Consider the following 26,242-nt stretch of genomic DNA (forward strand, 5'->3'; position numbering starts at 1 on the left):
CCACATACAAAAGTGTTATTTTTATTTTCCTCATGAAAACCTGTGGATTCTTCCAATAAGCAGGTTCACTTTTTCAGACAGATCTGATGATGTTGTCTCCTCAAAAGGAATACATCCAAAGAATGCAATTAAAATCTGTTCAAAAGCCATAGGATTGGGGTATTTTATATGGCAGTAAAAACAAAAGTTTCCTGCTGTAGATAGTCCCAATTAATTCTTCCCTTTTTTCCTTTTCATTGCCTTCCATTCACCTTCCTGTGTAGCAAGGCTACCAAGAAGCTCTTTCACTTTTCTTTTTCTGGCTGAATCTCTGTAAAACAAACAATCAACATATAAAATATTTCAGAAAGATTATATTAGGGAAAATAAGTAAGTATACTTAGACAATAATTATTAATTTATAAAAAGCCCCCCAACCCTTAAATTTCACCAACACACACTTTAAATAAAAACATTCTGCCTATTCTTAAACTAGAGAAATGAAACTGCAAAGTTAAAAACACTTTAAATGATTGCTATTGAAAATGTTTGGTTTTCCCCAAATTGTCCAATTTTATTTAAGTTTAGTATGGTTGATAATTATTGTCAGTCTTGGCACACAGCAAAGAAACAAACACACAGCAGAACAACCCCCAAACTGGTGCTGAAACAAAGGCTACATTACCTCTCCATGATTTCTGAAAGTTGCATTCTGGCCAGAAACTGGTTATCTTTCCGAATCTCACGAATGGCTCCTTTAAGTTCACGTTTATGCTTCTGAATCAACTGCTTTCTTTCTTGCTCCTTCTTGCTGCCTCCCTGCTTTCTTCCAAACTCTAAACTGAAATGCGAATGTATGTGTGAGCACAGAACACCCTAATAAAACCAACTTTTTCATGTTTATAAGGAGTGAGTTTTTTTATGGATACTAACTCAGTATTGTAATTCCTGCATAGTATATGATTAACTTGCAAAATAAGGAGCTGCACAATGACCAGAAAAACACTCAACAGACCTTCTAACTGCATGTCATCATCATGCAAATGATAAGCAGACAACATTTACACTTCAGTCCCCCATATGTAGCCTGCATTTTGAACAGATTGAAAAGCTAGAGCAGAAGAATGAAAGACGTCTGGAGAACGATGGAATCTCCCAATATATTTTAAGTTTTTGTAGGCCTTCTCTGCAGATGAATTCTACAGAAAAAGTCTGATCAGTTACTTGGGGATAAATGTGTACGGCAGAGGAAAGCAGTCCTCTTCAATTTACTAGAATAAATAAGGCAGACTATTTATGCCCCTGTAGATAACCAACATGGCTAAATAAGTCAGCAGCCAATACAAAGCAGACTTCCTGAATCAGAATACTGTTCTATTATCTACAAAACCAAACTAGTGTTATTAAAATTTAATTCCAAAACAGAATACAAGAATGCACATGGTCATTGCAAGCTCTGTAAAAAAGGGGAAAAAACCCCATGTTTTTTGTCATTGCTACTGTTGGAAGGTAGAAAGCTGCTTGGTTGGGGGAAAGAGAGGAATGGGGCAAGTAAATATGCTTAAAGAAACGCTTAATCTGACTGATTATTTGTTACAATCCGTGATGCAGAGCACAGGAATAGTCTGCCTTATCTTTTGCACCGGTGAAGCATCCCTCAGTACTTTCACCATCCATCCTTACCTTCATATAGTTCATATATATATATATGAACTACTAACTCTTGTTCTTCAGACTTGAGTGCTTGACAGAGCATTCAGTAAAGCACCTGACTAAATAACAACCACCACCTCTTTTCATCTTGAAATTTATTAATTTACAATTGATTATATGGGCAAGAGTTGATTTCCAGTGCTATTTTTTCCACAGGATAATCTTTGCTCTATTTCTTAGAATTCCTCCTTCCTTTTCCTTTCCCTCCCTACCACCCAAGTAGCTGGTCCCTTGTGATCTGTGCACAAAATCTAGCAGAAAAAGTTATCTGTTTTATGTCCTGTTTTCCAAATCCTTCTAGCTAGCTGAAAAGCTTAATGTTTAAAAGCACTTTTCCTTTGCATCAAGAGTTGCTTTACTTACACTTTCACAATTTTAGGTGTATACTGTTTCAATGGCACTGGCTTCTTTTTCTCACATATCAGTGGGATATAGTGTTTTACTTTGTTCTCTAGCTCTTTCAAAGCACTGTGATACCATTCCTGAAAATGCAAATCAAATTACAATTTCAAAAGCATATCAAAGACACCATAATTCACAAACTATTGTAAATTCAATCAACAGTAATATTCTCCCCATATGTTCTTTTTCTGTGTAAAATCTCTGCTATTCATTAGGACATTGCTAACACTGAAATGCTGTAAGCCTTCCAGGCTGGATAATTTTTAAACACGTCCGGAAGTCTATTAAGATGTTATCATGGACAATAAGAAAGGTCTGCAGGTAGTTTCACCTAACAGAGGAAGAAGCAAGACTAAAGCCAGTTTAACTCACACTCTGCCTTTCAGGGTCATTTTAAGAATGATTGTTCATTTTGTTTATTTTGATGGCAAAAAATATAGGCCATTTTGCATCATTTACATTACAAAATCTTGTTCTCTAAGGATATTTCATTCTTTGAGGACAGGACAATTCTGCTACATTCAGAAGAGACATTAAAAATTTGAACCTCATTGCTAGAAAATAAACAACTGCCCTGTTTTAAGTAAGGTAGCTGACCAGGCATATTTGTTAGGTTTACTTAGACAGTTGTAAATACTACCTCATCAATTTGGTACACATATTTGGTTGTACCAAGGTCTTACAGATTCATCACAAAAGTACAAGAGCAACTGGATGACCAGACTACTATTCTTATAAATTAAGTCACTCATGGAATGTTAAATTCTTACAAGCTAAGTGCTATTCTCTTCAATTAGAGGGGCAAGACAAGATACACAATGAAAAAATATCTTTTCTAAACATTCTCTGCTCTTCTTTGGTTTTTCCACAGAAACATCACTACGATTTTTGAAGAGCACAAAAGGCAAATGCCTGACCCTTGAAAAAAATCTCACTGATGCTTATACTTGTTTTTTGTTTGTTTAAACACAGAGGAAGATCACAGAATTTATTAATAAAACAAACATATCAATTATTTCATTCTTGAGGAACACATACCTGCATTTTTTCAGGATATTCATTCACTGGCACATGTTGTGTAAGGAGAATTCTGACAGGATGCATTATTTCACGGAACGATGGTAAAGACTCATACAGAGCTGCACATTTTTTAATAAGGTCAAAACACAGGGCTAGACACGATAACCTGTTAATGCACAAAAGAATTAACAATTTCACTTTCAAAAACTGTAGTGGATTTTCAAATAAAATGAATCAAATTCATTAAATTTGGGAGCGTTAGCAGCACCTATTATTAAGACTGCTTGACAGAACCAGTTACAAGGCTGTTTCTAGTTGTTAATTCAGACTAAAAATTTCACTCTCGTAAGCAAATACCCAAGAAATCTATCAGCAACAAATCTTTATGTCAGTGCACAGAGCACAAGCCAGTATTGTGTCTTTGACATGTATGTGGAGTAGGAAGTTTTTATACTGGTTCTAAAAGTGTTCTGGTACTGGTTCTGAAGTTCTAAAACTTCATTGAAACAGAATTAGTAATTTTGGTTTTGGGTTTTCTTTCTGAATTTCGTGACAAAATGTTTACTCATCCCTGAAATAAGTTATACCATAACACATGCGCAAGGTGAAAAATGAGGCTAAACATGGTTAATGAACATGTTTAACTGTGGTCTTTCCTAACTTCAGTGTTTTGTTACTCAAGTGACACTTTCTAACATAGTGTTTCTATGTAAATACAGTTATTCGCTTCTGGAGAGCTTGACAGTTCAAAGTACTGAGCACCTCCTCTGTCTCGACATCATCCCCATCGGTTCACAGCTGTACCGAAAAGGAACAGAAGAGCTGAGCACTCCAACAAGTACTCTGCATAGTGTTCTGGCAAAAGATTAGAAATTTCATATGCTACAGAGTAGCACCATAAAAATAAAGCAGAACAACTCACTACTGCTGTTTTTACTCCTAAAGAGCACTGTCACTGAAATTACCTAAAAGATGATCTGGTATTTCTTGGTTCACATTTCCTACGTACCTGACATGATTCATATCTGTTCTGCTGGTTTCCTTTAATCGAGTCACAACACTCAATGGCAGATTTTGCTTCTGCCAACTTTCCAGATCCTTCTTATCACACACCAAAAGCAGTTCTAAATTTTTCCCCACTGGTGTAAATGGATGCACTACAGTATAGCCTAAAAAACAAGAACAATAATCATTAAACAAGATCAATTCTAAGCATTCTTTCTGAAGGAAGAAAAACCAACAACTCTTTTTACGTTTTTAATCATACTGCCTTAAAAAATACTTTATCAGTATTATATTTTTCTAAAATAATGGAAAACATTGGAGCATGGGTACAATCGTATGTAAGTGCTCTAGCCATGCCGCCCAAGTCACAGAATCCAAAGGCAGGGACTGGGAGAAGGAAGTACTGCCCACCATAGGAGATGATCAGGTTCGAGACCATCTAAGGAACCTGAAGGTGCACAAGTCCATGGGACCTGACAATATGCATCTGAGGGTCCTGAGAGAACTGGCAGATGAAGTTGCTAAGCCACTCTCCATCACATTCAAAAAGTCGTAGCAGACTGGTGAAGTTCCCAGCGACTGGAAAAGGAGAAAAATAAGCCCCATTTTTAAAAAGGGAAAAAAGGGAGACCCGGGGAACTACAGGCTGGTCAGTCTCACCTCTGTGCCTGGCAAGATCATGGAGCAGATCCTCCTGGAAACTATGCTAAGGCACATGGAAAACAGAGAGGTGACTGGTGACAGCCAACATGGCTTCACTAAGGGCAAATCGTGCCTGACAAATTTGGTGGCCTTCTACGATGGGATTACAGTACTGGTGGGTAAGGGAAGAGTGACTGACATCATTTACCTGGACTCGTGCAAAGCATTTGATACTGTCCCACACAACATCCTTGTCTCTAAAACGGAGACATGGATTTGACGGGTGGACCACTCGGTGGATAAGGAATTGGCTGGATGGTCGCACTCCAAGAGTCGCGGTCAACAGCTCAATGTCCGGGTGGAGACCAGTGATGAGTGGGGTCCCTCAGGGGTCCATACTGGGACCAGTATTATTTAACAACTTTGTCAGGGACATGGACAGTGGGATTGAGTGCACCCTCAGCAAGTTTGCAGATGACACCAAGCTGAGTGGTGCGGTCAACACGCTGGAGGGAAGGGATGCCATCCAGAGGGACCTTGACAGGCTTGAGAGGTGGGCCTGTGCAAACCTCATGAAGTTCAACAAGGCCAAGTGCAAGGTCCTGCACATGGGTTGGGGCAATCCCAAACAAGGATACAGGCTGGGTGATGAGTGGATTGAGAGCAGCCCTGCAGAGGACTTGAGGGTATTGGTGGATGAAAAACTGCATATGAGCCAGCAATGTGCACTCACAGCCCAGAAAGCCAACCATATCCTGGGCTGCATCAAAAGAAGTGTGGCCAGCAGGTCGAGGGAGGTGATTCTCCCCCTCTACTCCACTCTCATGAGACCCCACCTGGAGGACTGTGTTCAGCTCTGGGGCCCCCAACATAAGAAGGACATGGACCTGCTTAAGCAGGTCCAGAGGAGGGCCATGAAGATGATCAGCAGGCTGAAGCACCTCCTGTACAAGGATAGGCTGAGAGAGTTGGGGTTGTTTAGCCTAGAGAAGAGGAGGCTCCACAGACACCTTATAGCAGCCTTCCAGTACTTAAAGGGGGCCTACAGGAAAGATGGGGAGGGACTCTTGATCAGGGAGTGTAGTGATAGGACAAGGGGCAATGGTTTTAACCTGAAAGAGGGTAGATTTAGATTAGATATTAGGAAGAAATTCTTTACTGTGAGGGTGGTGAGGCACTGGAACAGGTTGCCCAGAGACGTTGTGGATGCCCCCTGCCTGGAAGTGTTCAAGGCTGGGCTGGATGAGGCTTTGAGCAACCTGGTCTAGTGGAAGGTGTCCCTGCCCATGGCAGGGGAGTTGGAACTAGATGATCTTTAAGGTCCCTTCCAACCCACACCATTTAGGATTCTATGTATGGGGAGAGAGAAGACACATAGGCACGTCTGCCCTGTGGGTAACACGATGCATGGTTAAACTGCCAGTGAGGGTGGAGTATTGGATAGACTTAAGAGGAAAGGGCAGGAATAGGACTTTCCAATGGAGTTACAAGTAGAAGGCTTTGACCAGAAAGTGGTCAAGCAGCACAGTGAGCTGGAGCAGGGACAGCCCACAGTTGCAGTACATCACCAAGCCTCTCCTGTGACCTCTCAGCAGGGGCCCTCAGATGCATGCTGTAAAGTCCTCTCCCACTCCAGCTAAGTAGTTTTAAAACAAGAATAGCATGGAACACAGAATACATACTGGGGCAGGGCATACAGAAAACACTTAAGAATCACTATGCTTCTGATCATAAGCTGATCTGTGAAACGGTACTTATAGAGCAACATGAAAGAAGCATCTGAGGAATTTCATGGCTAAGGGAGAAAATCATTTGCAGCCTCTGTGCTGGACCTTTTTTTGTTTGTTTTGTTTCCCTTATGTCCTGCAAGCTTGCAATGGAACTTATTTTAAAACTTTTTCAAACTGTAAGTTAAGATTATTTACATGCTCTAGAACCTGTACATGGCTCTTTACAGACAGGCCAGAAGACAGTATGTTTAAATAACGATTCATAAGGTTTGAGACCCAAAGTTGTGAGAGATTCTGACACACATAGACATATGCAAGATCAGGAACTAAGATACGTGAGTTTTATTATCTGCTTTACTTGTGAGAGGATAGCAGATCTCATTAACAATTCCATTAGCTAAGGCTATCAACAATGACAATTCCTTCCTACTCCTTCCACCTCCAGCTTTTCTCTTTTTTTAAGGTAATAATTGTTTTTTAAGTCTAAAGCAAACTATGTGTCAGCCTTTTATGAAGTTGTATTCCCTATAATTTCTTCATGTGAGAAATTTATGGATCAAACTCATAAAAATGAAAATAATAAGAGTTCTATTTGCTGATTCTACTTACTGTCAAAATTGAACCCCAGGAAATTTTTTGGTGTGACAGTATATCAACATTCCAGAGAACTGGATGTGTGCTCATTAAAAATATTTAAATATAATTTAAAATATTCTGTGTTGACAGCCTAACCATTACATTTATCAGCAATACTTCCACCATGAATACTTAAAAACATGGTTGGGTACTTTGATAACTTCAAAACGTCAATATTGACTGAAAAATTCTCAAAGAGAACACTGTGCCTCTAACATATCTTTTATTGCGCTTTTCCTCACTGCTAACAGAAACCAACACCACGCAAATTTAACTAGTGCAAAATCATTAAGACAAATACGGGGGGCGGGGGGGAAGGTTAACACTTGATCATCAATTACCACTAAATATTTTAAAATAGTTTCTTATCTGATTTTGCAGAATCCCATATTTTAACTGTACAAAAACCCTTTGTAGATCAAACATTCCTAAAAGATTACACACAGGAGAAAATACTTTAAGTACTATGTAACCCACCCACTCTGTAACCTCTTCCCACCTCCTTCTAAGAGTTCAGCTGCCTGTGTTCTGAGAATCCTGGGCTTAGCTCTGATGCAGCCCAGCTGTGTAACCTTGACTCGCACTTCAGAGGAAACTGCTAAGCTGTGAGAAGCAGCTGGGAGAAAGTCTGTAGGATACAGCCATACAAGATAATAAAGGTGAAACTGCAGTGCTAAGCTTGTTGAGAAGGAGATCACTAGTAGCCCAAGAATTCAAAAGAAAAAAAATGCCAGCATGGAAAGACATAAAAATCCTAAAGGGAAAAAAAAAAAAGAAGGGAGCTGCAAGACAACCACTCAGTACTACTGAAGATGTACTGGAATACTGCAGTGACAGAGGCTGAACCTTCCTCACCAGACTGATGACCACCTAGAGAACAGAGACTCTTCAGGTGTCTTATCAAGAGTGACAAGGGTATTATACATAGCCTGTAGTTCATTAAATCCCAGATGTCTTGTGAGTTTGCCAACAAATAATTGAATTTTTCACTTGAGAATATCCTGCCTGCAGAGTCTCTTCACGCATGCTAAGTAACACTCAGAGTGACGCAGACAGAGATACTAACACATGAATTAGTTACTATGCTCTGACAAAGCTCCTCATAAGTGAATTATTGTCACTGAACTTGTCAACAAAAAAGCCCCAGATCTAGAATAACTTTAAAGCTAGAAATGAATTCAAAAGAAAAAGTCAAAGAAAGAGGAAGACTGGCAAATAAAAATCATTTGCTAGCATATGGATCAAATTGAAAAGATAAGTTTTATTCTCCCTGTTGTCTGTGCAAGTTGCTAAGTTTACACAGTTACAGCACAGACTAATCCTCCTTGTGGGAATAGCTGCCCTCTGTTACACTACAACAAATCCATGTCAAATAAATAAAAAGGAAAAATACCAACTTTGTAATATACTTCTCATTTATCTCGGTGATACGGCTATTAGCTGAAGAGGGAGGGTGTCTGCAGCATTAGCTGCTGCCTCACTGTGAAGATACAGGGGACTCATCGGGAATCTGTTAGGGACTATGAATTTCAGAGCACAGTCCAATCACACAATCTATTTAGAACAACAATATTGCAAAAATACTGCACTGTGGGCAACATGACTTCATTTCCTTTAATAACTTCAGTTCTTTCCTTCCTGTGAACAACACTAGAGGATCTAGTTCATAACAAGATGCCCAAGAATCAAGGTTGCATATGGCTACCTAGCAGATGATTTTGGTCTTTCGTTCAAAACAATAAATTCAGTGTGAAATATTTTATTGACATTTAAAAGATAAACCCTAATACTAAAATTTATTACTCATTTACTCTAAATAAACTCACCCTGGGCTTGTTTTTTGGGTAGAGATATGTGAAGTACTCCAAGAAGAAAATTGATGAGTTCTGGTACAAATCTTCTGGAGAGAGATACATATTCCAGGAACAAACAGCATATAAATAACCCTTTAATAACATCTTGCAATGTTGTGATACGACACTAAAAGAAAAAAAAGCACAAAATATTCATAATTAAAAGTCTATACATCACAAATATAGGATCTCCCAAAAAGCAGAAATAGTAAATAAGTTGTATACATTTTAAATCTGTAAAATTACACCCTTTGGACTTACATGAAAAACATACTGGCTTTCCCTTGCCCTCACTAAAGAGTATATGCAGAACTGAGTAAGAAGTCTGTCAGAACTGGTTTAGCCACTAGAAGGTGCTAAACCACAAACAATAAGTTCTTCAGAAACAAACCAAGGAAATATAAGGTTCAGAGCAACTTGGATATCTGACATCAATAGAACAACTACCTCAAGACTTTCAAAACATATAAACAGGATATTTGGATATAAAAATAAGGACGTACTTTAACCGCACTGCAATGCACTGCATTAGGTACATTTTCAAGGAAAACAAATACTGCCAATTTTTAAGTAAACATCATTCTTAAGTAGGAACAAATGCAATATATGGAAGAGAAATCACTAATGAATGATTTCAGACTGTATTCAGTCTGTTCTATTAGTCCTACGTAATTTCCCATATAAGGAATTCTTGTGTGACAGCTTGAAAAAATGATTAGATATGGTTTTGCGAGTTGGCCTGTACTCTGCAAGGGTTTTTTTCCTCTTCACTTTTTCTTCCAATTACTATCTGTGACTATACCAAACACAAAGCTGCCTTTTCAGTACATTTCCAATATATACATTAATGCTAACACATGTACTTGGAGTCCTAGGAATAAACAAGGAAACGAAGTTACATACTGAGATACAACATCATAGACATACCTTAGTAAGTAGCTGACTCATGTACATAAAAGCAGGTGTTACAACTGGATGCCAGAAGTCAGAAGTTGGAAACAGCAGAGATGTAATTTTCAAATAAATAAGCTGATAGCACATAAAACAGAGTAAGGCAAAATATAGTTAAGACATTATTCCCAGGATCTTGACTTTACAGACATGTAACTGATGAATGACTGCCATGTAGTAGTCTAAAAATACTACAATATACATAATTTTGAGAAATCTGATGAGATACGTGACCTATTTATTGAGACGACTGTTTAACTTACACGAGAAAACGGAATATCCATTATAGGTGTACCATTGCATTAATTCAACGAGGCAGCTGAAAGAACAACCAAGAAGGAACTATGCCTCCCAACCCCATTTACTCCAGAAGAAAATCTGACCCCCTGCAGCCCACCACAATCACATACTCTCACACCACAAACAAATGAGCAAGTGGCCACACAGGACCTGTGACACCTTTCAGGTGGTGGACCAACAGGTCCTCAATACAGACAATTAAGTGACCAGGATCCTCAAGCACTAGCACACATCAACAAATAACGGTTGCAGCCAAAAGAATTAAACAGTGATTAGGTACACTTTTACTGAAGGGGACTTGTTCGAGAGCTACAAGTGACCTCCTGTCAAGACCATAAGGATGTTAAACATCAGTTGCGAGGTAATTCTGAAAATTATTTAAGTGAATATTTACATAGTGAGCTAGACGCAAGTAAAGTTTTACTGTTTCAGCTCTGTTTCTCTCTATGAAGTTTCTGTCATAAACAAATATTCTCCTGAACTGTTTTGGTTACTAAATACCACAGTCCAAATTTCAGGTTAGATTAACTACAGGCACATCCAAGGTCTACTAACACAACTGGTCTAAGCAATGTTCATTCAAACAAGTGCTTTGAGAATAGCAGAGTGATATAATTCCACCCTAAATGATAATGATGGCTTGAAACTGGGAAAAGCCCACTGAAGGGAATGAAAGTCAGAAGTATGATTGGTGTCATAAGGGTGACAGTGACAAAATAAAAATAGAAGTTAAAAGCTCTCTACGATATGTTTCCTGCAAAAACCAAAACATCCTGAATAAAGACGCTTCAAAAGAACTCAATATAAATATTTTTCAAGCTTTAAGAAGCAAGTCTTTTAAGCAAATTCTTCAGTCTATTTTCTTTCTATCGTCTAATTATTCCATTAGGCAGTACTGCTTCATCAAGCTGGGAGACAGAAAACAAGTAGCTCCCTTTGGATTACTGACTTATGGTTGTGTCTTTGAAACTTTTTACTACAATAAACAAATACTCATTTTCCATATGCTCCATTCTTGAATTCCCTGACAGTCACTTACCTAGACACTGAAAAAGGAGTCTGTTCACATTTAGCATGGCCACTGAAATTTTGAAATATTACTAATAGAAGAAAGGTCAATTCTTTCCAAGTCAATTTACCAATTATTATATATAAAGTACTGTGCTGGTTTTGGCTGGGACAGAGTTAATTTTCTTTATAGTAGCTAGTATGTGGCTATGTTTTGGATTTGTGCTGAAAACAGTGTTGATAATGCAGGGATGTCTTCATTATTGCTCAGCAGTGCTTACATAGAGCCAAGGCCTTTTCTGCTTCTCACACCACCTCACCAGTGAGTAGGCTGGGGGTGCACAAGAAGCTGGGAGGGGACACAGCCAGGACAGCTGACCCCAACTGACCAAAGGGATATTCCATACCACATGATGTCATGCTCAGCATATAAAGCTGGGGGAAGAAAGAAGGGGGGGATGTTTGGAGTGAAGGCGTTTGTCTTCCCAAGTAACCGTTAATGCATAATGCAGCCCTGCTTTCCTGGAGATGGCTGAACACCTGCCTGCCAATGGGAAGTGGTGAATGAATTCCTTGTTTTGCTTTGCTTGTGAGCGCGGCTTTTGCTTTATCTATTAAACTGTCTTTATCTCAACCCATGAGTTCTCTCACTTTTACCTTTCCGACTCCCTCCCCCATCCCAACGGGGGGGAAGTGAGCAGGCGGCTGTGTGGGGCTTAGCTGCTGGCTGGGGTTAAACCATGACAATTACTAAGAAATGTTTTATTTTTATACCCATAATAATATTTCATTGTTATTTTTGTTAACCTAGTGCTAACCAGCACTTCTATGGAGCACTTTTTTTAAACATTTGCACTTAACACAATTAAAGAAATCAGGACATAACTGACAGTATCACTTCTTCCTAGAACTACCCATTTAAGTTTCATCACGAAAACAAAGAATGTTCTCCTATGAAAACTGGAGTGAATTTTAAGATATGTTCCCCTTATTAATATTACAGAGTCACACTTCTATTCTGAAGAACGTGTGTGTGTGTGGTTGGTTGGTTGGGGTTGGTTGGTTGTTTCTCAGGATTTTTTTTGTTGTTGTTGTGGGTGGTTTTGTTACAACTTATCTCCAGAGAGACAATTTAAAATATTGAGAAACCTAAAAAGTCATAGATGCTAATAATTCATTACATACTTTGAAATATAAAATTAAATTTAATGTCATCTCGCATTTACTGGCATTTCTGTACTAATGGAAAGAACAAGAGACTTTCCTAGCAGTATGCATTCATTACCGTGTCTAAACCTGGAAATGTTGCACGGCCTTTGACTTCAATTACTTCTTCCATATCATGTGCAGCGTCTCGAAGGATAAACTTAATACTATCACTGGCTGCCTCAGGAAACATCTGGCAAAGATTGTACAATGGCCTGTTAAGAAGAAATGTAAGTCATAATCAAGTTACACCACTGATGTTAATAAAACCCTGATTTTTTAAGCACCTCTAGGAAGATTTCTTGCGTTCCATCTACATTATAACAATAACAAATTCCTTGAAACAAATAATTCTTTTTTAGAAATAGCCACCCAGTATACAGATTATTATTGTAATACTTTTAGTTTACAGAGACATGTATTTTTCATTGGGCCTTGTGAGATCATCTTTGATTTGGTGGTTTCTAAATCTTAAAAAATTAAAAACTTTAATATACATTCCTAAATCATCTGCTATAGTTAAAATATATCCTTCTGAATCTCCTAACTCTACATTTGACTGCACTGACGTATGCTGGCACATACTAAGCAGCCCACTACTCTAAATACTCTTAGGCAATGTTAAACAACATGTGAGGCAGCAATGTGGTTAGCAAAATTATTACTTAAAATAAGAAAAAAGATACCCACAAAGTTAGGTCAGCTCCTGGCCTATGGTTAGTGCCTACAGGGAGATGCAGTCAGGAGTCTGCATCTGTTTGGTCAGAGTTTTTCCAGTATTTTCTGTTAAAAATGTCTGTAGTGATATCAATAAATCCCAGTTCTAGAAAACAATCAAAATGTGTTTACACTTTTTTACAAAGCCCCAGCATGTGCAACAGTATCAACAAGTCAGTGCTCTTGCTGATGAACGCAACAGAGCAATGAATGCTAAAGCTGCACTTAACAGATTTTTTAAAACTTATTTACTTTAGCATGAAATAAAAAACATATGCCAAAACCTACATACAAATAACTCACTGAAAGAAAGCTGTGTAGCCTGCAAAGTCAAGATAGGAATGACAGACTGATTTTGGTTGGAAGGGACCTTTGGAGATCATCTGATACAACCCCCCGCTCAAAGCATGGCTAACTTCAAAGCTGGATCAGGTTGCTTATGACTTTGCTGATTTTTGTACATCTTCAAGGGTGGAGATTCCACAGCCTCTCTGGGAAACTTGTTTTAATGCTCAGCACCTTTGCTGTGAAGATTTTTTTCTTCACATCTAATCGGAATTTCCCTTGTTGCAGCCTGTGTCCATTGACTCTCGTCCTTTGCCATACACCTCTGAGACAAATTTGGCTCTCTTGTCACTATAACTGCCTTTCAGGTATTTGAAGACAATGCCACATTGACAACTTCCTGCAAAGTGTTTATTTGAAACTCTTGTATGAGCTTACTATAACACTCTTTAATTCCATTTTCATCTAGTTCCCTGAGTGAATTCACAGAACGGAAAGCCATGGAAAAAGCAGATTGCAGAGGGAACTGCACACCGTCATTGCAAAGCTTAAAATCCTTCATCAACAGTCTAAATAACTTCATATACAGAAGTTTGCAAGCAATACATGGTATTATTTATCCACTACCCAAGAAAAGCATTTTGCAGATCAAAAATTACATTCTGAGGTTCTGAAAATGTCTTGGCACAATTAATAGCTCAAGCAATACATGAAACAAAGTTAAAACACTATAGAGCTGGAGGGTTACCAGTTAGTTGCCTATCAACCCTACAGAACTATCTGAAACAAACAACATGCTAAATGCTGTACCCTAGGTAGCTCTTCTCTTTAAATCACAAAGGAGCAAAAGTCCATAGGATTTATTACTTACAGGACCAGTTTGTCAATTGTTCTGAGCTCTGGTAAATCCAGCGTTGCTAACTCCCCAATATACTCCAAAAGGAAGCCAAACAATTTCTGCAAGAAGCATAGTATGTTAAAATTATTAGGTTTTTTCTTCCTTGTACATATTCTTAAACAGCACAAAAGAACAGCGATACAGAAGTTAGAAAATGAAGAGTGGTATGTTGATTCTACTGCTGTTCACAACATAGAAGCATGTATGTTTTATACGGCTTCCTTAATACTTACTAAAACTTACTCTGGAATTCAAAGTTAATTTTAAACTTAAAACAAAACAACAAAACCCCCATACTTCCAACTTTGCTTTGTTTCCCACTGCAAGGCTTGGATGATTGCATTTCTGAATTCTCTCCAGTATAATAAGCTGTTGTTCTATTGTTCTTCCAGCCAATAAGGACTTAAATGTCTCATAGGACTCAGGAACTAGAAAGTAAAAACAAAAATTGACCAGGCAAAAATATCAAACTTAACATAATTAATTCAAGTGAACATCTAACAAATTTCCAATTTGAAAATGTTATTATTCAGCAAAAAGATACCATACAGCTTTTAAATAATCACCTTTTAAACACTAATAACCTATCAGCATATATGTAACATTATATATATGAACACAAGCCAGAAAATAATGTAAATATTTTTCCATGATTAACATTCAATTCATTCTGTATTTGCTGCCTAAGCTGAGCACAACTATGTTGACATACACAAAGCAGAATTAAACTTAAGCACACATTCAACCATAAATTTACCATAATACAATTGGCTCTGCCACTAATAGAAAATAATTTAAAAAACCCCAAACAAACAACAACCTGGCATATATCCAATCTTTTGCATAAGTCCACATGCTAGAAAACAACCTAACTGGTTAAGTTTTTTGAGTTATTTTAATGTGACTGCTTTCTGGTTAAAGCAAAACCTGAATGCAATTTAAAAGGCTTTGTGTAATAAGTTATCTCCTTTTGATGGAAAAAGGCAAGCACTTAAGGAAATGGTTTGAAAGGTTGTTTAATCTTGCAACAGATACTTTTGTTACAGAAATCTACACCAGGAGAATAGTTAGTTGCATTATGTACTTAATATTAACGAATGTTTTGTGTACTACTTGAAATGTGCCTCCTCCTTCCTCCTAGGCACAGACCCAAAAGGAGTCAAACTTTGAGTGTCTCTATTTAACAATACTGTGATGTTACATCACAGGGATTAAACCTCAAAACCCTGTCTCTCCAAGCATCTTCTCTGAGAAAAGTGTCAGTCCAAACACTAGAGAAAGTAACCTTTTCTCATTTAAGTATAGACAATAGAATACTATTCTGGCTTCCCTTATACAAAACGCTAGCAATTTGGACTGGATGTGTTGATGGGCTTCAGAAAGGAGTACAGATCTTTTCATTTTTCTCCCCAGTATTTATCTTTCAATTCTAAGGCTGCTCGGAGGAGCAGAAACAGCTCTGGGATGAAACAGATCTGGTTCCCACGGCTCACAGCATGACTAAGACTGATCACTAAGAACAGCAGTTACTGGCCACTCTTGGAATAGTAGAAGACAACTATGAAGCAAAGCTTCGTGGATGAACGAGAATATGTAAGATCCTACACAGCAGGGAAAGGCTGGTTATAAAACCCCTGAAGACAACAGGGATCTCTGGATCCATCCTTTGCTTACCACCAAATGTATAGGGAAGCTCTGATTTGGCAGCTTCCATTTTTGGATCTAGTTCCTCCACATTCTGTGATTCATTTTCATTTGTCTTATGTTTCTTCTGTTCTTTATTCCCTGCAGCTTCTTCTTCACTCTCACGGTCAGATTCAAGATCAGAGTGGCTATCTGCAGCAACATCCTCCTCATCTTCATTAGCAGATTCTTCTGCACTTTCTTCTTCATTCTCATTATCTTCCTTCCCACCTTCCTCTTCTTCCTCCTCATCTTCTTCCTCCTCCTCTTCATTTTCAATATTAATTTTTCCATCCTGTCAGTAGGGAAAATAAGCCAGTTAAAACATTGATAAAGTGAGAGCACCTTGCCAGAATCATCATGCAAAGCTATGATTAAATACACATATACAGGATCTGAGCCTTGCTACCCTGACCAAGCAGTGAATGGCAGTAGTGCTGGCCAAGAAGGGATTTTAAGGAGAGAACATGCATACAGATATAAGAATAGTAGGGTATTTCCAAGGGGCTGTAAGAAACTGGAATAATAGGAGGTTAGTATATGAGGACTAAAAGAATCAACACAAAAGTAAAAACTACTAGCAGATGATATGAAAAAAAATTCAACATCACTTACAGAAGCATTCTTAGTTAAAAAAAATATATTCCTTGTATGTATTAAAACAGCATATCAGATAAAAATTTGTTCCCATTCTGATTTTATTAATCATCAGTTTAAACTCACATTCACAATTTGTATTCTCCCCTTCGAGGACAACAGCAGTTCCCTTGCTACTTATATGTGAGAGGACGAGAGGATCAGTATGCACACACATGCACCCCAGTCAGGGTGATTCACTACATCAGCTTCAAGGTTATATTGGTCTGCCACCTTAATCAAAGCTGCTTCATAAGGGAAGGGTTCTTTCAGAAACCCACGCATCCTCAGGCTGAAATTTGGTGGAAGCTGTATCAAATACAGCAGAAATTTAAAAAATGACCAGAAGGTCTAAAGCCCTCTCTTCAACCCAGTAGGCTAACAGCGTAGAAGACTACTATAACAGCAGGAGTACAGTCACTAGATTGAGGGAAACAACTATTCCCCTCTACTTGACACTTGTAAGACCACATAGAATACAGTGTCCAGTTTTGGGCTTTCAAATACAATAAAGACATCTATAAACTGCAGCAAGTTCAGCAGAAAGCCACCAAGATTGTCAGGGGGCTGGGCCACCTGCCCTATGAAGAGAGGCAGACCTAGGCTTCTTCAGCCTGGACCAAATAACCACCTTCCAGTACCTACAAGGGAGACCATTGAGAAGGCAGAGCAACACTCTTCATGACAGTCCACAGCAGGAGAACGAGAAGCAACAGGCCTACGTTGAAACAAGAGATGTTCAGACTGGATATAAAGAGAAACTTTTTCATGGTAAGGACAGTTAGTGGAACAGGCTGCTCAGAGAGATGTGCAGCCTCCATTCTTGGAGATTTTCCAAGGACAGACTGGATAAAGCCCTGACCAAACCGGTGATTTCATAGCTGACCCTGCTTTGAGCGGGAGGTTGGACTAGAGGTCTCCACAGAGGTCACTTCCAAACTGATTTTCCTATCTTATTTTCTGAACTCTGAAAATTCTGAAATTTTAAACCTTACCTTGTAAGACAATAAACGTCTGTCATCTTTATCCAGGATAAAGCCATCAGCTAGATCATCAGCTGACACGTGGCTGGGTTTCTTTTTATTCGCCTGTTCATCTATTCCACGCATTCGACGTAGTCGATCTGCCTGTGTTTTAGAAGAAATACCGCACACAGATGTGAGCCATCTAGATCAATCAGGTAACTACACCAGAATGGAAGATCCCTCAAATACTACAGCTAAGAAAATCAAATAAAAAGTTAACGGGGATTACTCAACAAGTTGATGAAAAGAAAAAACAGCAACTTGAGAAATTATGGGCAAAAGCTGACGATACCTTATTTTTTGTGGGGAGTGCAATCTGGTAGGAGCACACAGACAACTGGATTAGCTTATCTGGAAGGCTTTAAAACTGGGTTTACCAGAAACATTATGTTCTCATTTTAAAATTTATCTGTTTTGCTTATGAGACAATGCGTCATTACTAGAAAATATAAGCTTCTGAAGTATTTTATGATTCTGCAGTGTTTATCTGTGTTTCCTGTATACGTAACAAGTCTGTGGTAAACACAACCATATCCTAAGATTTTTAAGATATACTAAATTTGTAAATAGACTCAATGGGCAATATCTGAAGCGATCATTTACAAAGGGATTTCCACCTGGGCAACCAGATAGACTGTGCATCAAATAAGATTACAAGAACGGGGGGGTGGGGTGGGGTGGGGAATTCTTTCTTTCTGTTCTGCTATTAGCTACTGAGCTGTTCTGAGGTAACCTGAAGGTACTGAATCCCTGCGGTCCTAAATGTGTCCCTAGTATAGCAAAACAACAAGAAAAAAAAGAAGAGAAACATTTACCAGATTATTCAATCTTTCCGTAAGACTCGGAGCTCCATGTAATATAAAGAGCATGCAACATTTCCCAAGTGAATCCTATTCCTCTGCAAAGCAAAGCTATATACACGCTACCCCTGGAAGACTCTTGCAACACCAGAAGAAACCAATAAATGACTTGCCAGTGTATTAATTCAACTGCTATGCAACATGACACTCTCCCTTACTGACTTAGAAGCACCTCTCAACTCTGAATAACTTAAAACATTTAAAGGCAAATTGATGTGATATTACATTTTTATTGAAGAAAGATCAACTCATTTCATAAACCTCAGTAGTCACGTACTAAGCCTACTTTTTTTGTTGTAATATCAGACTGCAAACAAAACACAAACAGAAGATCTCCTGAATTCACCCTCTGACGAATTGCAGTTTAGTACACCCACTTTCAATCTAAGGTCAAGCAATGAATATAAGTGGTCACTCCCAAAAGACAGGCCACAAAACAATCTAAAACCATAAATGGTATACCTCCAGCTTCTGGAGTCGCGCCTGCTCCTCTTTTGCCAATTCTTCTTCTGTCTTCATCCTTTCTGAAGGTTTTGCTTTCATCTCGAATCCAAGTTCTCGAACAATCATATCATATTCATCAGGCTAAAGAAATATTTATATAATTGTTTATTATCCTAAGTTTTATTATTTTGCTTTGCAGCCACCCCTCTGCCAGACTAACAGATAAGAAATAAGACTGTTAAGATACAAGGAAAAGACTGTTTCCAAAGAAAGCTGCAAGAATATTCAACTCAGTATTAAGACAAGGAATGGAATGAACACTTGAATAGAAATTCTCCTGGAATCTCCCCCTCCCCTATTTAAGTTACTCACAACGGCAAAACTTACAAATAGTATCTTAAATAAAAACTGGTTTACTTATTAATTGAAAAACTTTAAAATATTGTTTATTAATAAAATACTATTTTCTCAAAAAGCAGCTAGAATTAATAAATTTATAGTTTACATTTCACTTTTTATTGTCAGACATGAGCTAAGTCTTTGTTATCTTAGTTACATAGATGTTTATCTTAAAGAAAACAAAAAGGGATGCTGATATTCAGTAAGTTTAAGGAGCATACTTGGGAAAATAGTCACTAGCAGAGATCACACTGGACTTGCGAATAGTCTTCTTGATACCTGCCTAAGTCACTAAACCATACAGCTTCTCTAAAATTCAGTTCTAGGAATTTTTCTTCTTACACATGACTAGATAATTTTCTCCAATTCAACGTTAATGTTATAGAGCATTAATAATTCACACTGCATCCTTGGTAATTCTTAAATCGGATCCACACACATGAAGCAAGGGAATCTTAATCTTTCTTTTCAGCAAATTACGATGACAAAATTTTTGTCTAAGATACCACATTACCAACATACTAAAGTATTCAGCATGTTATGAAACATCTTAAAACCAAAAATCAATACATCAAAATATGAACTTTTGATCCAGTATCTTCTGTTCGTTATCTGAGATCAGTTTTAACATAAAATCAGTTCATTAGTTTAAACTTTCAAAAACTGAATTCTACTGCCAAGGAATAAATGGAAATTCACAATGTTCTGCAATATAATACAAAATTTCTACATGAAAAAAATAGCGCAACACATTACAATACCTATTCTTAGATTTAAAAGTTTATTTCCCTTAGTATAAAATACAAATGATAGAAAAAGCTTTGAGACCATAAGATATCTATTCAAAAGTTAAAATATTTTCAGTGCCTTTTTGTAGGGATAGTGCCCAATTTACAACAAGGAAACTTTTGTTGTCAAATAAAAGTTGTTTTATCCAAGGAACACTGCAAAGGCATTCAAACTAAGTCAATGTTCCCAACAATTTTAGTTCTTCAAGAAAATGTATTTGTCGTAAAAATAAGCTGTAGCCAACAGTGTTGTTCAACCTGCAACCTCTCTCAGATTTGATAACTAAAGAAAAGCAATAGGTAATGAAAATCAGATAAATCATACAAAACCCTATATTCCTCCAACTAACCAAACTGCCCTAAAACTGTAGCATTCCTTCAATGTGAATAGCAGGCAACATTTTATTCTACAAAGTGACGAACTTTGCCTTATACCTCTGCCACTACGAGTCAAAATCACAAGTTATTAGAACAAAAGGAAGTAGTCTAGCCAAAACCTTACCTTGGGTTTTTCTACTTCTTTGTCCTTTTTCTCTGACTTTGGGGTTTTGCGAGCAATAAGGGTTTGGATTTCCTTCCAGTCATTGTCAAGCTTTTCTGTGAGTTCTAATGCACTTTCTCTCCGCGTTTGCCTCTCTTGCTAGAAAAAAACAAAACAAAAACAAATGCAGCAGTTATGTTCAGACGAACATGACATAGCATTTACAGTGTAAAACCAAAATGCTGTCCTTAGCAAAAGAATAATTTTTAATATTTACATTTTAAAGGTGTAAACATTCTTTGTGGAAGAAGCAGTATAGAGTTACACTGAATGGCACAAGGGTTGCATAGAGAAAACAAGTTAGGAGTCAAGTGAAGGGGAGATCTGAGGATACAAAAGAATGGCAGATATTCAATGCATACCCTAAAATGCCTACAAAGTCAGATGGACTTTATTCAAGGAGCTTGGACTCTTCTCCTAGACAGTTATCTCCTTTGTTTTCTATGCCACTACTACTTTATTCTGCAAAGACAGAAATTGTGACAGCTTCTTAATCATGTTCATTTATACTTCAGGGCTAAAAACTTACCTTTTCTTGTTTAGATTTGGCTATCATCTCTTCTATGAGTTCCTTCCTAGATTTAGGTTTTTCCTCCTCTTCATCTTGCTGCCCACTTGATGCTTTTTTACGAAGAAGGCCTCCACCCCCTCCAAAGTGAGCAGCAGTTAATTCAGCTGGGGAAAAAAAGGCAGATTGTGAATCCTTTTCAAATCCACACGAGTGCTGGAGTGCTGCTGCTGCTGGGACAGTATCTCCCTATTCTTTGAGAATGGGAGGAATTAAAACTATTACATCAATTGTACTACTCCCATCCCTATGGGAATGGCCATACCAAAAAAGATTGATGCTAGACATTTATGCCGACAAACATTTTGTACGAGGTAGGAATATATTTTTTCGATATTTTAACAGTATTTAGGTGCAGAGGTGCAAGAAAGCAACCAGAAAACTCACACTTCAGCCTCTGCCCAAGAGGCTCGAAATACACGTACCTATGTAGGCTGAAAAGCCCACAGATTAAAGAAGCTTGCCAGGTAGGTAGTTTGAACTTAACATCTGCTAAAATCCAGAGAGCTGTTCTGTGTGTGATTAAGAAGCAATCAAATCTGACTTAAACATCCCAACCAATTACATAATATTCTTTCTCACTGAAAGACAGTACTGAACAAATGATGTACATGTACCAACAGTATCCCATTGCTGGTTTTATTAGCTGACATGTCTTACCTGACAGTGTTCCTGTTTCTTCTGTGTCACTGTCACTATCAATAATATCATTTAGTTTTTCAATTTCTGCCAAAGATTGGCCATAATGAGTCAATTCCTCATCTTCATTAAGATTATAGATATTCTTCTTTCCATAATTTTGCTAAGAATAGTAAAACAAACCAATTAAATAACAAAAGATTTTTAGTTCCCAGGCAACAAATTAATAAAGCCTGTATTTTTAATGCTAGCTGAGGAGGTTCTTATTCCAGTGTTCTGCTGGAACAGAACACTGGAATAAGTGCACTACTAGACCAATACTTTCATTCAAAGACATTAAACCTTAAGCGAGGGAGTATGATGTCTCTCTTATTCTTATACTAATGTACAAATGGAGTAACTAAGAAAACCTAAGGAAGCTTAAGTTTTATCTATGTATCAGTAACATCAATTCTTAATTACTACATTTCAGGCCTAATGAAACAGACTTTAACCTACACAAATTACAAGTAGAATATGATATTACACTACTCAATTCTGGAGACTGAGTATGAGGCAAAAAGAACAGTACTGCACATACAGTTCACATTACAGAATGACAGCAACTTACAGAGTTCTTCTAGTCAGCAAATGAAATGGCCGCTGTTCAACAGCTGTACCGGAATCTCAAAGTGTACTTGATGGTGGTTGCCTTTTCCTAATTCAATTCCCAAATCATAGTAGTCAAAGAAAACCAAGCAATCAATGAGTCTGCTTAAAACTGGCTTTCTTGCATATCAGTGCTCAAAGAAATTTCTGCTTCAAAAAGTTGCCTTGCAAAACCAGAAAGTTTTCATGAAAAATTTTGGATTCCTACAAAAAATTCCTTTTTCATAAAAGTTCCAAACATACAAAATCAAAAAGAAAGCATTACCCTGCAAAAACCTCTTGTGCTGGTTTTGGCTGGGATAGAGTTAATTTTCTTCATGGTAGCTAGTATTGGCTATGTTTTGGATTTGTACTGGAAACAGCGTTGATAATGCAGGGATGTCTTCATTATTGCTCAGCAGTGCTTACACAGAGCCAAGGCCTTTTCTGCTTCTCACACCACCTCACCAGTGAGTAGGCTGGGGGTGCACAAGAAGCTGGGAGGGGACACAGCCAGGACAGCTGACCCCAACTGACCAAAGGGATATTCCATACCACATGATGTCATGCTCAGCATATAAAGCTGGGGGAAGAAAGAAGGGGGGGACGTTTGGAGTGAAGGCGTTTGTCTTCCCAAGTAACCGTTAATGCATGATGGAGCCCTGCTTTCCTGGAGATGGCTGAACACCTGCCTGCCGATGGGAAGTGGTGAATGAATTCCCTGGTTTGCTTTGCTTGCGCATGCGGCTTTTGCTTTATCTATTAAACTGTCTTTATCTCAACCCATGAGTTTTCTCACTTTTTGAATTCTCTCCCCCATCCCACTGTGAGGGGAGTGAGCGAGTGGCTGTGTGGGGCTTACTTGCTGGCTGGGGTTAAACCACGACACCTCTGTTAAGAGGGACACTCCCAACGTAAAAAAATCAAGTGTTTCTTGTGGTTTTGGGGTTTTTTTGTTTGGGTTGGTTTTTTTTTTTTTAATTCCTATACTTTACCTGTCTTTCCAAAGTGAATCGTCTGATCATCTTTTCCTCTGGACTTATTTTGGTGTTATATTCACCAAAACGTTTATCTTTAAACACATTTGTCTTTTCCCTTTCTTTATACTCTTTCAGCAATGTTTGGGTACGCTAGAAGAAAAAAAAAAGGAGATTAAATTAAAAACCAAAGAGAATAACTACTTCAAAGCCAAGGCAAAAAAGGCTCCATGGTATCCTGGCAACATAATCTAATTTATCAGAATGCAATGAAAGAGAAGGAAAAATTCACAGAAACAGAGATGGGAAGCTCGTACAATATATTCAGAGTCATTAAGTTCTCTTACAAGCTGCCCATATGAAGATAAAATACGGTACATGATATCTCACCTTTATTTTATCACATATAAGAACTCTGCATTGCCACTGAAGAATTCTGATTTGTCTAAAGCTTAGTATACAAGAATAACATATAAAAGAAAGCAAAAAAGCCCCAGTGTCAGCTGAACCTCTTTTGGTCTTGTCATCTAAGACATAAAAAACACCCCAAGTGGGTACATATATTTAGCTCTCTGCTTTAGTGTTGAGCACAGGGAGGTTATGCATCAAAGCCGTAAAAGCAAGTTTAGCAGACCTGCATGAGGTCGTATGTGCTGTACTTATGGTACAGGTAAGGAGACAAGTTTACTTTTCAGTGCCAGTGATCTAATTCATGACAAGCATTCGATATACCTTACTATTAAATAAAACCCAAAGACCTTAAAATGTGATATTAAACATCCATAAAGTTTTCTAAAATCTGGACAAATAATAATGAAGACTGAAAGCTAATTTATAATTTCACGCTGAAGATACTATATAATTTATAAAGGAAGAAAATGCTGGCTGTGTTTAGACTGAAAAAAAAAATCCATGTTTATTAAAACACGTTAACTGAATCTTATGGAAAGGTACTGTTGCTATTCATATTACCATGAACTCACAAACTGCTGCACTAAAGGAAAAGGCTGAGTTTCCTACAACAGGCCTCTGCAGCATCACTGAGCATTCACAACTTTCAGATGCCTCTGTAACTGACACCAGAACTCAGGTTTCATTTACTACTGTGCCAGTTCTACCTTGTATTTACCTCTTGCACAGAATATATAAATTATCATCCAGCTTAAACACTGTGCGTGAACTTTAATATCTCTTAATACCTTGGACACGAAAAAGCACTTTTGTTTATCAACTATTTGATGTCCTCTCTCATTAATTACCTTTATTCATAAAAATGTATTTAATGCATCACCTCTCACAATGCATGCAAAATTATAAACTATGCATTTCCTTCTGCTGCACTATTTTTAAAAAGAACTTCTCTTTTCAGTAAGTGCTTTAAATTCTGTTCAACAACAGATTGTGTGTAACATGTCAGAGAGAATCTCAGGGGCAAACTTTCAAATTATGGTTTTTTCAGCTTTAACAGAATCTACAGAGGTGTTAACTTCTTTCCTGGTCTGTTTGAAGGGACAGATCATAAAAAAATTCCAGTGCTTCACTCAAGGATAGGGTAGGTTGCTGGAATCCCAGGTGCGTAGTATGACACAATGTTCTCCTTTACGCACTATGGATTTTGGTCAGGTAGCTAGAGATATCAGTAGACAAAGAAAAAGAGGTAATTTTAAAACAGCATAAGGATGGAAGATAAAAGATTTACTCTTCTTAAGTTGTATGGTCATTCTTATGAGAGCAATCAGGACAAATCGTTATTTTGCATTCCAACATACTTCTACAATGCAACTATTTAACCAGTGCACAAAAGGTCATCTGCAAGTTTTCCTAATCAATGGCAGTTTCTTTGTATCTACACATTTCTCACTGCATTCAGACCTTAGTGCCCATTCAAGCTTTCACTATTACAGCAATGTCGCACCGTTATCAAGAAGCTTAACATTCTGCAGGAACCAAAACTGACCAACATAATGAACATTTTATAATCACCTGCACTCTGGTCCAGTATTTGCTTGCTTACAAAATGTGCCATTGTATTCCGGACCCTGGTAATTTGAAAAGAGAATATTCCCACACATGTGATAAGGCAGACTTGCACTACTGAACCCTGTGGATTGCATTCGAGGGAAACATTTTCAGCAGGCTCTTCATCATCATCTGAGCAATGTGAGGTGACCAACCACTCCTCCCATGCACGATGGACATAGTCTCTTATCTCACCTGATATGGCTCCAGGCTTATCCCTTCTCCACTACAGCTACAGATGCCATCCTTCCTCCTAACTTTTGATGTCCTCTTACCTTCTTGATGGCCTTGGACCGTGAGACACCAGGCAGCCCCACGTCATTCTTGGTCTTCCTCCCCAAGATGTTAAACTTCTGCCTGTTGACTTTCACCTCAAAGGGGTTGCTCTTGACCATGGCCATAGCTGACTTTATGGGGCCCTTGGCTGTGGAAGGCACTGAGGCCTTTTGCTTCCGCCTAGCTGCCTTCCCCATTTTTGGTTTGGCTGCCTGCGTGGATGTGCGTGGGGAAGGAGAGGCTCAGTACTCACTCAGCGTGCGGGGGCCAAGGCTGGAGGTGCAACCAGGGCGAACAAAATGGCGCCCGGGGGGGGGGGGGGGGAGGGAGGGGGCAAAACCCCCCTAACTACCCCTTGGGCCTGACCACTGCCTTCCGACGCGGTGCCAAGTCGCACGAAAGCTTCCCCCAAACC

General features: G+C 38.2%; 1 protein-coding gene across 1 annotated transcript; it reads right to left on the minus strand.

The window, feature by feature from the left end:
• Nucleotides 1–26,153, minus strand: NOP14 (NOP14 nucleolar protein). The gene is made up of 18 exons (XM_050896260.1): nt 25,827–26,153; nt 23,551–23,685; nt 21,950–22,091; nt 21,251–21,396; nt 20,683–20,820; nt 19,012–19,134; nt 17,660–17,791; nt 16,020–16,323; nt 14,643–14,773; nt 14,319–14,404; nt 12,525–12,660; nt 9,908–10,009; nt 8,954–9,107; nt 4,124–4,283; nt 3,133–3,280; nt 2,056–2,174; nt 665–820; nt 1–310 (listed from the first exon to the last, which is right to left on the minus strand). Exons 1-18 carry the CDS (start codon nt 26,022–26,024, stop codon nt 211–213), a joined length of 2,610 nt encoding a protein of 869 aa, XP_050752217.1. The 5' UTR covers nt 26,025–26,153; the 3' UTR covers nt 1–210.
• Nucleotides 26,154–26,242: the final 89 nt, after the last annotated feature.

Source organism: Gymnogyps californianus, chromosome 4, assembly GCF_018139145.2.
Source record: "Gymnogyps californianus isolate 813 chromosome 4, ASM1813914v2, whole genome shotgun sequence".
NCBI classification, from domain to species: domain Eukaryota; kingdom Metazoa; phylum Chordata; class Aves; order Accipitriformes; family Cathartidae; genus Gymnogyps; species Gymnogyps californianus.